This window comes from Peromyscus maniculatus, chromosome 14 (assembly GCF_049852395.1).
Source record: "Peromyscus maniculatus bairdii isolate BWxNUB_F1_BW_parent chromosome 14, HU_Pman_BW_mat_3.1, whole genome shotgun sequence".
NCBI classification, from domain to species: domain Eukaryota; kingdom Metazoa; phylum Chordata; class Mammalia; order Rodentia; family Cricetidae; genus Peromyscus; species Peromyscus maniculatus.
This window is the reverse complement of record NC_134865.1, coordinates 25,962,113-25,976,113: the sequence shown is the minus strand read 5'-3', so window position 1 is coordinate 25,976,113 and position 14,001 is coordinate 25,962,113. Positions and strand designations below refer to the sequence as shown.

The window sequence follows — 14,001 nt, the reverse complement described above, 5'->3', positions numbered from 1 at the left end:
CCTGTGCCATGAGTGTTTGCTGGAGTATTTATTGGGAATTTGCTTATGTCACAAAGCACAGTAGTTATCAGATACTTGGACAGAAACAGCTTGTGTTTACTGAAAAAGAAAATATGTTCTTGGAAGAAAACTAAGTCTAATGAGGCCAGTAATTGGTACTGATATTTATGCTCCAATTTTAATTATGATCAGAGCAGGAAACGCCACAAATCTTACCTCATGGCCATATATCAAGGAGCTACTGTCACTCCCAGGGGGTTATGGTGACAACTGAGAGAGTGAAAGAAACTGAAAGATGTTTTACAGTACGATTATGGTCTTCTTAGGAATGCATATAGAATAATAAGAGCCATATTGAATATTCAGCATTTCTGCACCAAAAGGTTTGCTTTTTCCCAGCTCAGTGGTTCTTGGCGATTTATAGAAGGTTAAGTGTGCTCCTGAGATTTAGACTCAGCAAAAACAGACAAGTAGGAGGGAACATCCACCTAGCTGCTCAGCAGGAAAACTGGGAGAGCCAGGGGCTGTCCAAGAGAAAACCTCCCAGGCTTGGCAGTCAGGATACAGCCCTAAGCAGGGAAAATTGAGAAATTAAGTGATGAGGTTGATCTTTCCTCCTGATCAGTTTATCATCCTTCCAAATTGGCTCTCTTACTCTGCTTTGCTGCCATAACAAAGTACCTTGGGCTTGATAATTTATAAACAACAGAAAATTATTACTCCCTGTACTGGGGGCTGGAAAATCCAAGTTGAAGGCACCTAGTGGCTTCTAATGCTGGTTCTTCCTCTGTGAGTGTGTGGGGACAGCAGGGACAGTCCCCCTCAAGTCTTTTGTCAAGGGGCACTGATCCTATTTGTGAGAGAATAGCCCTTAGGACCTAGTCACCTGCCAAAGGCCTGAGCCTTTGGCCTAGGACCATCTTGAGTATTGGGGTACAACATAAAACTTGTGGGGGTTATCCAACCTTTTCAACACCAGCATAGTAGCACCTGGGGGAACCCCAAATTCTATTAATAGTTGTATTATGAGTTTTGAAAATGTCATCACATGCACTCCTCTTTACAGTTAAAACTAGAGAAAAGGGTGTTTGGAGAGGGCAGTTATCTCAGGGTAACAAGTTAGACTCTTCTACAATTAACCCCAACCCATCCAATTAGGTCCCAAATAGAAAGAGTTAGGATAAAATCTGTCAAATCAGATTCTAAGTCAGTTCATTTTTTTTCCATCCCCTAAGTATGTTCCCTTGGAAAAGAAGCAAAGAGTCCACATAGATCTGGTAGGAACAGCACAGCTCTTCCAGATCCAGGGTGCCCCATCTCAGGTGTGTGCAGCTCAGAACAGCCTCCCTGGTGGGCATTCAGGGAGGGGAACTATGTACAGCAGGGCAGCATAGCAAGTGTTCTTGCCTACCCTTGCTCTGGGGAGCTACAAGCAGCTGTTGTCTCTGTCAGAAAGACATGATGCTTCTTTGAGAGTGGTCAAGCTGGAAGTGCAAGATCTGTTTCATGGACATCTCATAACTGAGGGTGATGAGCTGGAGGGGACCCTGCATGGTTCTTTCACCATGTCCAGGACCTGGTCTCTGGACAGCCTCTGTTGAGTGTCTTCTTTGAATGGAAAATAAATCATAGACAGCTAAGTACAAAGAGCTATGTGCCCCGATGTGTACTGGATTCCTGTAATCCAAAATAAAGTGTTAGTGAGAAAACAAAGCACCAAAACAAAGCGAAAAGTCAGTGGAGGCTTGAAGCAATATGTGCCATCTCCTTTCCACTTAGCAGCTGCCTTTGAGACTTGTGAACTGTTCTGGAAACAGGCCTGGTGCTCACCTCTCACCTGTAGTTTGTTGAGTTTTGCATCCAGGCCATGGAAGATAACAGAAAGATACAAAGGTAGAAACCATTGAGAAAACCATACAGTGTAGTGGCCCTGAATGAACCCTGAGGATCTCACCTTCAGCAGAGCCCAACAGAGGCTCCAGAGGTTGGCCTGAGGCCCATGCTGCCCAGTTGTCGCCACCTTTCACCCAAGAGACTGCTGAAACTGTAGATGGACCAGCTGCTGGGGTGAAGGGTTGGGGCACAGCTGTGCTTCTGCAGTGGCATCATTCAGGGAATCAGGCAGCATCCCTGCCACGTGCCTCAGGTCTGCTTCTTATGCCAACCAGCAGACACGCAGTCAGAGACCCATGTGACCAGACACATAGCCTGCTTCTTCTGATTTGTTGGCAATCATCCAAGGACTCTGACTACTTCATGGGCTTCAAACTGCAAAATTAGGACTATCAGGGTGAGGTGGAGGTAAGACTGGGTTCTGCTGGCAAAATGTGGTGTTGATTTTGAGCTTGCCTTCAGACCTGGCACCTACTGTTTTATATAATTTGTAGGATTAGCTCCAAAGCACCTGGGTGCACCTCTCACTGGCTTATAAAACTATGCCTCATTTAGATCACCCAGGTTCTTAAAATTCCTTGTCACAAACAAGATTATTAGATACAGAATTTGTGCCTGAAACACCCAAAATATTTTTAAACAGTCTATAGTGGTCAGAAATTATGTAGCTATAAGAGACCCACAAGAGACCTCATATATGATCTGGAGTGCTTGAGAGAGTGTGAAGTTGAACTTGGGAATCAGAAAGAGAAACTCTTTATAACCAGCAGCAAGAGTATTTCCCTGCTCTCCTAGAGAGCCAGTGTCCCTCCATTTCTCCTTTTTCTCTTTACCTTCCCCACCAGGGCCTGTGCCTTCCTCGTTAGTGGTCCCCAAGGCCAAGAACCTGAGCACCACAATCCCTGCTTCTGTCCTGGGAGGCAGTGAGAGGGACTATTACTTGCTTTTCCCATGGAACACATAAAATCTCTCCCTTTGTTAAAAGGTCCACTCAGCTCAGATCTGAGGAGGGATAAGAACCAACTTGGTAAGAAAGAGTGGATCTCTTCTGACACAATTACACATTGTGCTTGAGTAACACATGAAAACAGCCGGGGAATGGAGACTTAACTCAGAATATTTTCAAGATCCTGTCAAAGCTTCTTCCTTCCCCCTTTTCTTGAAGATAAAGGGCTCTGTTGGCAGGACTTTTTAGGATAGAATAGCCAGGAGAAGGGAAATTCAGCTCTTTGCCAAAGCTGGGCTTTACGTCATATCCAATTGTTTATACTCCAAGAAATATTTCTAAAATTGACTAAAATCAGAAATCTGGAACATTAATTTCAAACTATTAAATTAGTTTGAATTTATTATAAATTTAACAAACTATTAAGTACTCCCATCTACAATTTTCATGTCTAAAATTTATTTAATATTTCATGAAATTCTAAAAAGAAATTATGCAATTACTCTAAAAGTAAAATTATGCAATTGATATAAAACATTTTAGAGATTGACAGTACTTAGTACTTATAAGACATTATATTTATTATTATTATAATTATTATTTTTATATTCCAAATATTGGAAATATTATCAGTCTTTGCCATTCCTTTCAAAAGAATCATATTTTTTAAAAGTTTTCTGAAGGCTGTCACCCCACTGTTAGACCTTACCCTTGGGGCTTAAAGTTATAGAGGTGGGATGTGGTTGTACACTCTTATGTTTCTTTCTTTGGTGTTTATTTGCAGCAAATGAAGTCGCTTGTTCCTGGAAATTAATTATTATTCCTTTAGATGATTTGAGTTTGCAAGTTGGCGAGTTATTCCCATCTGGTAGCCAGTGCACAGCATCCCAAGGTTCCCAACGGCTCTGCAGCAGTGACTCGATGTTGTGCCCAGCTACCCACTGAGCCACCATATGTCACTGCAGTTCCTAGATTCGCTTGCTTCTCTTGAATGAATGTTTTCCTGCACAAGGAAAACATAATGCAGACCCTCATGGAGAGAGAGAGAGAGTTGCTTACTCATCACCTATACCTCAAGTCCAAGTTTGTTTTATTCCTAAATATTATGCCAGAAATAAGTATCTGAAAACTGCTCCATTGAGAGCAAATGAGGTAGATGTAGTCAGATGCCTCTGATACTGAAGCAAAGTGAAGCATGGGGCCGCAGGGTGCTTTGTTTGTGGTTGATGCATCTCCACTTGGGGAAACTGTTCTTATAGCTTTGCCAGTTGAGTTTGGTATTCATGGTAGTATCAGTTTTATTGTTATTATGGTAGTATAATACACACACAGCATAAAATTACTATCTTAGGGTTAAGAATATAGCTTAGTGTTGAGCATTTGCCTAGTATATTAAAGGCCCTGGGTTCACTACTGCTAACTTAACCTGGGAATGCACAGTAGAATGGTATTGTATACGTTCACATTCATGTGCAACAATCCTCCAGATGATTTTCATCCCATAAAAATTGAACTCTATCCTATCAACCAGAACATGGTGGTATGACTTTAAGGTTTCAGATGTTCAGGGATGTGAGGAGGTCTCATTTTATGGTCTGTTACCCATGCTAAGAGTTCAGGCACCATGCTCTGCTAGCGTGTCATACTCATTACTGTTCTTCATTGCTGGGTACACCCTTGGAGGTGCAGTCAGGGTGGGTACCAAAAGCCCCCCAGACAGCCCTAACACTGAATGTTCTAGTACTAGGTCCATCTGCTTAGAATAATCCATAGAGCAAGAGTGGCCAGGGGTGCTATTCTGTGTCCCACCATGCCTTGTTAAAGCAATAAATGGGCATCCCTTCGAGTGTGTCCATCAGAAAGCCCCGATGATAGAAGGTTTGGTAACCAGGATAAGGAACAAGGGCTCCCCTGAGGTGTGCCACATTCTCAGATCTATGACTGTCTGCTATAGCTGTAGGTCACTTTCTGGGACAATGTAAGATATGTCCTCTGCTGTTATTTATTGATACATTCTATACCCTGTTGAAGGAATTATGACTCCTATTTGTATTCTGTTTGGAAGAATGTTTTCCTTTTGAAAAATTTTAATCAGAAATTGAAGATGTGAGTTAAGTAGTCATTTCAAAAAATCTTGGCATACCCTGTCACTAGCAGAATAAAAATGTACATACAATGATTCTACACCTTAGCCATTGATTGTGCCAGACTTTTGGATACTAATTTTCTAAGACTATCTATTATGCTTCTTTAGAAATAAGGGCATTAGTTATTCTCTGAGAGCTAGTTGAAGTTTTAAAAATCCTTGGAAGGTAAGAACTTGTCCTCTAGTTCAACTTATGGTACATTGTTAGATTATTCTCATCTGGAACATCTAAAAGACAGTTAGGCTATAGGTACAGTAGTCAGAATGTACAATAATTAAAATACGAGCTCACACAGATGTCTGTATGCCAATCCTTGGAACCTGTGAACATGTCACCTTACAGAACAAAGGGGGGACTTTGCACATGTAGTTAGAAGCTTTCTGTTTTGGAGATTCTGATGAATCTGCTTGGGGCCCAGTTTCGTTACATAAAACCTCAAAGGTGCTACGCCTCTCCTGGCTATAGCCAGGCAGGAACGTGATTACGGAAGGATGAACAGAAAAAATTGACACTGATGGCTTTGGTGGTGCTGAAAAAAAAAAAAAAAAAAAAAAAAAAAAAAAAAAAAAAAAAGAATATACGGGCTAAGAAATTAGGAATCCTCCAGAAAGTTGAAGGAGCAAAGATGTGGATTCCCCTACAACCCAAAGAAGGAGCAAGGGGTTCCTGGGACCCTGACTTCAGCTCAGTGGGATCCTCACCAGGCATCTGACCTGGGGAACCAAGAGGTAGTGGATTTTGTCTTGTTTCAAAATCCCAGATTTGTGGTAAATAGTAGCAGTAAAAAAACCATTACAGAATGAATGAACACAATGCTTGGGCATGTACAACAGAGGAGGATAACTATAGCTGGATTTATTTTCATTAAAGTGAGTTAATAATCCAGAGGTGAGACAGACACTTGTATTTCAGAGTGATAATGAAGTCTCAACACAGTGATACACAACCTTTTCTGGTCACCGTAGAAAAAGAAGTGTGTTTAGAATGGATGCAAAGCCCCCTTCTGGTTGCCATGTGCAGTTTCAGGGGAAAGGGTGCTGTTACTGACTTTGCTTTTGATCAGCATGCTAAAACCAAGTATTCTTCAAATAATGTGGGGGACATGGTCTAGGGTTTAGCATTCAGAATATGAAATTTCCATGCCACAGCACAGCACTTGCACATTGTCTGCCTTGCTTTGGACTAAATCCTCTCACATACTGTATTACCCAGCCAGCTTCATCCAATTTCAGCATGGATCAATCTTGGTCTTAACATGTTTTAAGTACTTGAGGGATTTAGCTGGAAAAGGTCTTTAAGAGAAATTTTATACAACTGATTTCTCCTTCAGCCACAGATGTGTGTACAACAGGAAAATGGATATCCCCATGTTCCCGACTAGCATGTTCTCTACGCATGCCTTTATTCAGCTATTTGTTTCAAGAATAGGTCCTCAAAGGGGACAGGTTTGAACAAGCCAGCACATTTCTGCATTTGTTGATAAGCTGTTATTCCCTCCTTTGGATGATTAACTTGATCCCTTGTAAATAGCTGGATTCTTTATGAACAGGAAAATGTTTTCTCCTGAATTTGCAATTTTTGCCCAGCTTGGGCTTGATTTTCTGCATCTCTCCAAGCAGTCTTCACTGTTAAAGATCAATCCATCAAGGCTGAATGAACACTGTGCATATTTGCATGCATGTGCTTGATCACTAAACCCTGCTTGGATTCTTTTCCCTGTATTTCCTTCCCATTCGTGTAATAGATCTCAAGATTCCTACATTGAATATATATCTTTTAAGCAGCAAGAAACTTACACTTTCTATTTTTGCATCCAAACAGTTGCTCCCGATGACCCCAGCAGAAAAATAGATGGTGATACCATTATCTTTTCCAATGTTCAAGAAAGATCAAGTGCAGTTTATCAGTGCAATGCCTCTAACGAATATGGGTATTTACTAGCAAATGCATTTGTGAATGTGCTCGGTAAGTTCTCCCTTTATTAAAGATGTGGAAAGTTACATTAATGATTGCTGTTGTTTTCTACTCGTTCATCAGAAATGCATTATGTCTTTGCTACCTGCAATGCATAGTGTTTTAAGCTACAAAGAATATACAAGGGTAGATAAGACACAATCTTGCCTTAAGGGCCACTTTGGTTTGTGCTTGCAGTTCCTTTATACAGTTTTCATATGGCAAATGCTTTGCTGCAGGAACAAGCTGTTCACTAGTGGGGAGACTGTTAAACCATTCAAAATGAAAGTAGTGTTTGTTTGCATGAGCAACGAGTGTGCCCACTCTTCCTTTCTTAGATAGTTGTCAGTCACTGTTCTATTGCAGTGACAAAGCACTGTGATCCAGGCAACTTATAAGAGAGAGCATTTATTTAATTTGAGGCTCACTGTTCCAGAGGGTAGTAAAGGCCATGACCATCATGGTGGGGATCGTGGCAGCAGGTAGGCAGGCATGGTGCAAGAACAGTAGCTGGTAGCTTACGTGCTGAGAGATAACTGGAATGGTGTGGGCTTTTGAAACCTCAAAGACTACCCCCAGTGACACCCCCCCTCCAACAAGGACACACCTCCTCATCCTTCCCAAAGAGTTCTACCAACTGCAGACCAAGCATTCAAACATGTGAGCCTATGGAGCCGTTCTCATTTAGCACCACAGAAACTGACAAGTTCAAAAATATCACAATTCCAACATAAACTAAATGGTTAATCATACGGCTTAGCTCTTATTCAAGTCACAGATATGCATTGTTTCATGTGTAAAAATATGCTCAAAGAACCTTAAGGAACTATGATGTACTCAAGCGTATTCTGAAATGGTTGGCTTATGTGAACACTGTATCTCTCATATTGGGTAAAATTACCAAAAATTACATTTTTAAATTTTATGTAGGAATTGTTCTTGTGGTAGTAGAAATTATACTTGAATTCTTTCAGATAGTGTGTTCCCTTTCCAAACAAAGCTAACAAAAGGAATCCAACTAATAGTTGGCATTTTTCTTATGTATGAAGCAAAGGCTATAAGTCTCCCAGAAGCTCAGCAGTTGAGGTATTGGTGGATGTTGAGGAAGCAACTTTGACTCCTGGGTTTCTTTTCATGTTTTACTTCTATTAATTCAACATCCTCAGGTTTCATCTTTCAGGAAGATCAATACAGTGTGTGTTACTTTGAGTCTGGCTTGTTTTGTTTCATACAATGTCTTTCAGATTCATCAGTATCACAAATATGAGATTCTTTTCTTTTTCTCTTTTTTTGAGACAGGGTTTCTCTGTGTAGCTTTGCGCATTTCCTGGAGCTCACTTTGTAGACCAGGCTGGTCTCTAACTCACAAAGATCCACCTGCCTCTGGCTCCCGAGTGCTGGGATTAAAGGTGTGTGCCACCACCACCCGGCTCCTTTTCTTTTCTTTTTTTTTTTTTTAAGACTTTTTATTTATATTTATGTCTGTGTATCTATGTGGATGCCTTCCATATGTGTGTGGGAGTCTGAAGATGTCAGAAAGGGGCATCTGATCCCCTGGATCTGGAGTTACAACAGATGTGAGCCCCTTGACATTGCTGCTGGGAACTGAACTTGGGTCCTCTGAAAGAGCAGCAGTGCCCTTAACTGCTGAGTCACCTCTCAAGCTTCAGCTCTCTTCTTTTTTTAAGGCTGAAAAAAAAAAAAAAAACCATTTATATGTCTTTTTGAAGACAGGCATTCCAGCAGGTATTAAGTGATACATTCCTGTGGTCGAAGTTTGTGTTCCTCTTGATAATTAGTGATAGCGATCATTTTTTTTAAATATCTCTTTTGGCCATTTTTGTGTCTTCTTTTGAGAAATGTGTATTTGGATCCTTTGTCCAGTTTAGAAAACAGTTTGTTTTCTGGGACTATTGAGTTATTTGAGTTTCTTATACATTTTGTGTATCTCTTTTATATCTGGCATATATGAGCGAGTATCTTCTCCTAGTCTATGTTTTTTTCTCTGCATTCTGTTGCTTCCTTAGCTGTAAAAGGCTTTTTAGTCCCCCCCCCTGTTTTTCAGAAACCACACTTCCTACTCTGCTTTTCTCTGCCCTCTTCATGTGTCCCCAACATTCCCACCCACTAGAGTGACGATGGGTCAGTCATTCAGCAATGACATAATTTCCTGCCAGACACTGCCATGGATAAAATGATTATATAAATGCATTCTTTCACTACAAGATACCTAGTATTATAACAGATGCAAAGAAGTGAATCCATAATGAAACAGCATAAGGAACACAGATTAGTTAATCAGTAATTGACTAACACCTGAGTAACATAATGAGCATGAAGTAGGAGGTGTTTCTTCTATCTTGAGTGACTACTGATGCCACGGATACAGAACATATGGGAAAAATCGTGTTGGTTGTACTTTATCACAAACTTTAAGGACCTTAAAACAAAGTATGATAAGTATACTGTAAGCCTAAGATGCATCTAGTATTTATTATACCTTTCTAAAATGTTTTAGCTGAACCACCTCGAATTCTCACATCTGCGAACATACTGTACCAGGTCATCGCAAACAGACCTGCTTTGTTAGACTGTGCCTTCTTTGGGTCTCCTCTGCCTACCATTGAGTGGTAAGTAGTAGCTCTATTTCTTTTTTCATATTTAATTCTAACTCTGTCTGGTTTTAGTCAAAAAGCAAACAGGAAAAATGCAATACACAATCCACCAAATTACTAGTTACTAAATTCATTTACTCTTTCTCAAATCTTTATTAACTACCCACTCTGTGGGTATAATAAATGTTTTCACCTGTGTAATAAGTATACTACCAGAATGCTCTATTTACTACAAAGCTATATAGAAATGATTTTTAATATGTAAGACTGCTGTATTTCACAATGCCATGGACATTGCCTAGAACTTTGTGAATCGCGTCTGAAGGACTGGTTACGAAACCTGTTCTTGATAACAAAATAGCGTGGGGTTGGGGATGGAGAGTTAAGGATACTTGTTGCTCTCACAGAGGACCGAGGTTTGGTTCCCAGTACACACCGGGTGGCTCTCATCTCTCTGTAACTCTAGTCCCAGGGGATTCTATACCCACTTCTGACCTCCCTGGGCACCAGGCATGCATGTGGCACACATTCATATAACTGGGCAAAATGCTCATTTCCATAAAATAACAAATCTGAAAATGGCATAGAACTGGAGGAGAGGTTGTGTGGGCACAGAGAGGACTTGTGGCTTGGTGCTTCATTAGCCCAGCAGAGCTCCTGTGTCCTCCTCCCTCTGCTCTGACCATCCAAGTTCACACACCAGTCCTGGGAGGAGTCCTTCAGCTGCAGCCGGTTTGCTTGCTTTAGAAGAGCTAGACAGGACAGGGGAGATGGGCAGCTGCTGAGAATGTTTGCAGAAGAGTTAGAGCAGCTCTGTATTGATCAGCAGCTACTGACATGAGAGGGACAGCAGGGCTAGGATTAAAGAGAAGTCTCCCCAGACCCAACCTGAACTCCAGAGAAGAGAAACAGGGACACATAGACCACCCAGTGAAGGCGGTGAGATTAACAAGTCAGACTGACTCTGGCCCTTTACGTCTGTCTTTGCTTCTCCCACATCACATACATGCTTTCTTTTCATTGCTAGTCATACTTTTAGAGTTTAATTCCCAGCCTTGAAATCAAAATGTCTTTAAAATTTAATCTTACCAATGGGAGAAAAATATAATAAAAAGGTCATCTCACTTTTGCCTATTTTAATCATCTAAGGTGAAAGTAGGCAATGTCTTTATTCAATTATGTATCTCATAAAAGTTACAACCCATTATACTTTGTTGTTCTAATTCTGCAAACTCCACTTACTCTTGCGTTCTCCTGTTTTATGTGCTTTCTTTTCACTTTCCCCTGACATGTCAGAAGCAGTGTGCTTGTGGAATACCTTTCAGGTTTTGGACAACGTTTTTTGGTTTTATAACTTAAAACGTGAAATATCAGCATATGTTTTCATCCCCACTGTACAAATAAGCAGAAGTCCAATCTCTGCAGTCATTCTGAATGCCTTTGACCTGGACACTTGCTGCAGACCACACTCTGTTGTGTTTTATTCTCACTCTCACTTTTGTAATGAAGGTTTAAAGGAACTAAAGGAAGCGCTCTTCATGAAGACATTTATGTTTTACATGATAACGGAACATTAGAAATTCCTGTGGCCCAAAAGGATAGTACAGGGACATATACATGTGTTGCAAGAAATAAATTAGGGATGGCAAAGAATGAAGTTCACTTGGAAATCAAAGGTAAGACATAGTTGATGAGCGTTTTTCAAGTATTATATGATGTAGAGCAAATTCTCCAGCTTGGCCACAATGGATAACAATAACTTTGAATTTTAGATCCAACCAGGATCATTAAACAACCTGAATATGCAGTCGTGCAGAGGGGGAGCAAAGTGTCCTTTGAATGCAAAGTGAAACACGACGATACCTTAATCCCCACCATCATGTGGTTGAAGGACAACGGAGAGCTGCCCAATGACGAAAGGTATTTCAAGATGCTTTCTTCCCTCTTCTTTCTCTCTGTAGACTGCTCTTGTGACAAAGGGTTACTGATACCATGTTTTCAGTGTCTGAAGTCAGCTGTCTGAAAAATTATGAGATGAGCATTTTCTTCGTACCGTAAAATGCTTAGAACTTAAAGGGTATTGAGTGTTTGAAACAAGAGCCCGAGAATGTCGGTCTTTGTCTGTTGATCTCCCGTGAAATTCGGGATGGAAAAAGCCCTCCAGATTTTGGACAGCATCCATGGTTGTATAATTTGAATGGTGAAGTCTCAGCAGATGTTTTCATCTGCACACTACAAATAAGCAGATATCCGATCTCCATAATCAGGGACACACCTGATTCTGCCAGTGTTTTAAAGAGTATGAGTTTTGAATTTGGATACTGAATTGATTTTTTTTTTAAATTTTAACCTAACACCTGAAGAAGGAAAATAAAATCAAAATCAACTAAACCATTTAACAGGGCACATTCGGTCCTATAGCTTGGAACAGAAGGAAGATCATGGTGTTTTCTACCTGGGGCCCTCAGTTTGGCCTAGCAAAAACAGCTGTGTGCATGATTTTAGCCATTCAAGTGGACACAAGTGATACCTACTGCTAGGAATGCTGTGTTCTGATGGAGATGGTTTTTGTTGTTTGCTTGCAGCTGACCTAAACCTGGGATGACTAAATGGTACACTATTGCTTACTAATGATCCCACAATAACTTTCTGGCCTTTCTCTCCATGTGCCCAAAGTACAAGTTTCCATCTAGTCAATTTTCTATGTGAAATCTGAGGTGGTAAAGAGAAGAGAACACAAAGAAATGACCACCAGTTAGACCAGCTGAGGGTAGACTGTAAGTTACTTTGAAGACAGATGGCAATTTATGCAACCTCCTTGGAACCATATATGAATCCTGCGTGCATGATGCAAGTAACTTCTACAACCTCTTAGTGGAGATTCCTGATCTAGCGACAAGAGAGATCCCAGTGCTTTCATTTCGTTTCTGCAGTGGGCCTTTATACATGTGGAGAAAACAATAACAGCACAAAATGTCTGCAGCGAATAGTAACTTAAAAAAAAATGCACTCTGATGGAAATTGAGTGGAACAAAATAACCACAAAAGCCTAACTGAAGCACTCTAGTGGGGGTACATCTGGAGCCACTCATCTCACCTCAGGATTCAAGCAGTAACTTTTATCAATTAAAAAAACAATTGGCATATAGTAATTGTACATAGTCATGACATACCGTGTGATTTTTGTCCCTACCCCAGGAGGGTTGCTGCAGAGTCTCCTAAGACTCCAGAAGCCTGGCAGAAAGCTTGTTAGAGTTAATATCCCTCCTAGGCTGAATGTTTTCCAGGTTTATTAATTACTCAAGTGATATATGGGAGCTCACTCTAATTGCTGAGGTGTTTACCTTTCTCTTTTATCAAGTCCACCAAGATGCTTGCCTGCTGGGAAGGCAGTCTTCAGTCAGCTGTGTCTTTATGTCATTTCGACTGCTCTCCGTGTGTTCTGTTTACAGATTCTCCGTTGACAAGGATCATCTGGTGGTAACTGATGTAAGTGATGATGATGGAGGGATGTATACGTGTGCGGCCAACACAACGCTGGACAGCGTTTCCGCCAGCGCTGTGCTCCGGGTTGTCGGTAAGAGCGAGAATGAATACAGCACAGCCAGGCTCTCTGTATTAGGAGGGGAAGAAAAATTGCAGAGGCTGAATATGTGTTTGTTATAGTTTCCTAGCTACAAGGGTGGGTGCTTTTCTCCTTCCAGAGATGCTTTTCAGGAGACAGTTTCCATATAAATTTGGTCTGTGTAGACATACAGACTGTGACAAAATGGTGATGCTCATATAAGTGACATTTATAAGAAAATTAAGGGAAGTAACCTAATATAGAGTCAGCGGGGTTTTGTATTCCTGAATTGTCACTGCCTACCTGTCAGCGCCACAGCTCACAGCTAAGTAGAGAGCTTTAAAAAATAATATTGTGTTGCTTCTGTCTTCTTCTATGTCTCCATTGCTAATTTTGATTAAAATCCTTTCTATTAATGTCCTTTCTAGCTCCTACTCCAACTCCAGCCCCCATTTACGGTAAACTAATGAGTCTTCTTTTTCTGTCTTCTGTTGAGTAACTTCACACTTGCAGACATCGCTTTCTCTTCTCTGTCACATCACTGCATTTCTTTACGGAAAATGACTGTCAGTTATCATAGGCTTCGTTTGCCATAGTCAATTATTTCTTAAAACCTTATAGTGTAATGTAAGGTTGGACTATTTTGTTCATTGTATTTCCAGTTGTTTCTAAAATTTTTATTTGATATTATAAAATTATTCCATCATATAAAATCCCTCTTTGATAGTTTCCTTGTATGGAAGCATATTCGTTTATCAAAACCTATCATCCATATTTTACAGAATGAAAAAGCCATTTCTTAGACTCTTTCTGCCAATTGGGTTTTACTTGTCTCCTAAGGTTTGTTTTGGAACTGGGGAGATGACTTAGTGGATAAAAGTA

At 40.6% G+C, this 14,001-nt stretch overlaps 1 protein-coding gene across 37 annotated transcripts in view; it reads left to right on the top strand.

The window, feature by feature from the left end:
• Positions 1–14,001, top strand: part of Nrcam (neuronal cell adhesion molecule) — a 288,129-nt gene that overhangs the window by 233,397 nt on the left and 40,731 nt on the right. For 27 of the 37 annotated variants that reach the window (XM_076550723.1, XM_076550713.1, XM_076550712.1 and 24 more), the window contains 6 exons: positions 6,808–6,951; positions 9,458–9,569; positions 11,064–11,230; positions 11,327–11,474; positions 13,007–13,131; positions 13,548–13,577. In XM_076550723.1, coding sequence (XP_076406838.1) covers positions 6,808–6,951; positions 9,458–9,569; positions 11,064–11,230; positions 11,327–11,474; positions 13,007–13,131; positions 13,548–13,577 — 726 coding nt within the window. The remainder of the gene's footprint in view (positions 1–6,807; positions 6,952–9,457; positions 9,570–11,063; positions 11,231–11,326; positions 11,475–13,006; positions 13,132–13,547; positions 13,578–14,001) is intronic. The other 10 variants (XM_042260672.2, XM_016007847.3, XM_042260673.2 and 7 more) reach the window with 1 other exon arrangement.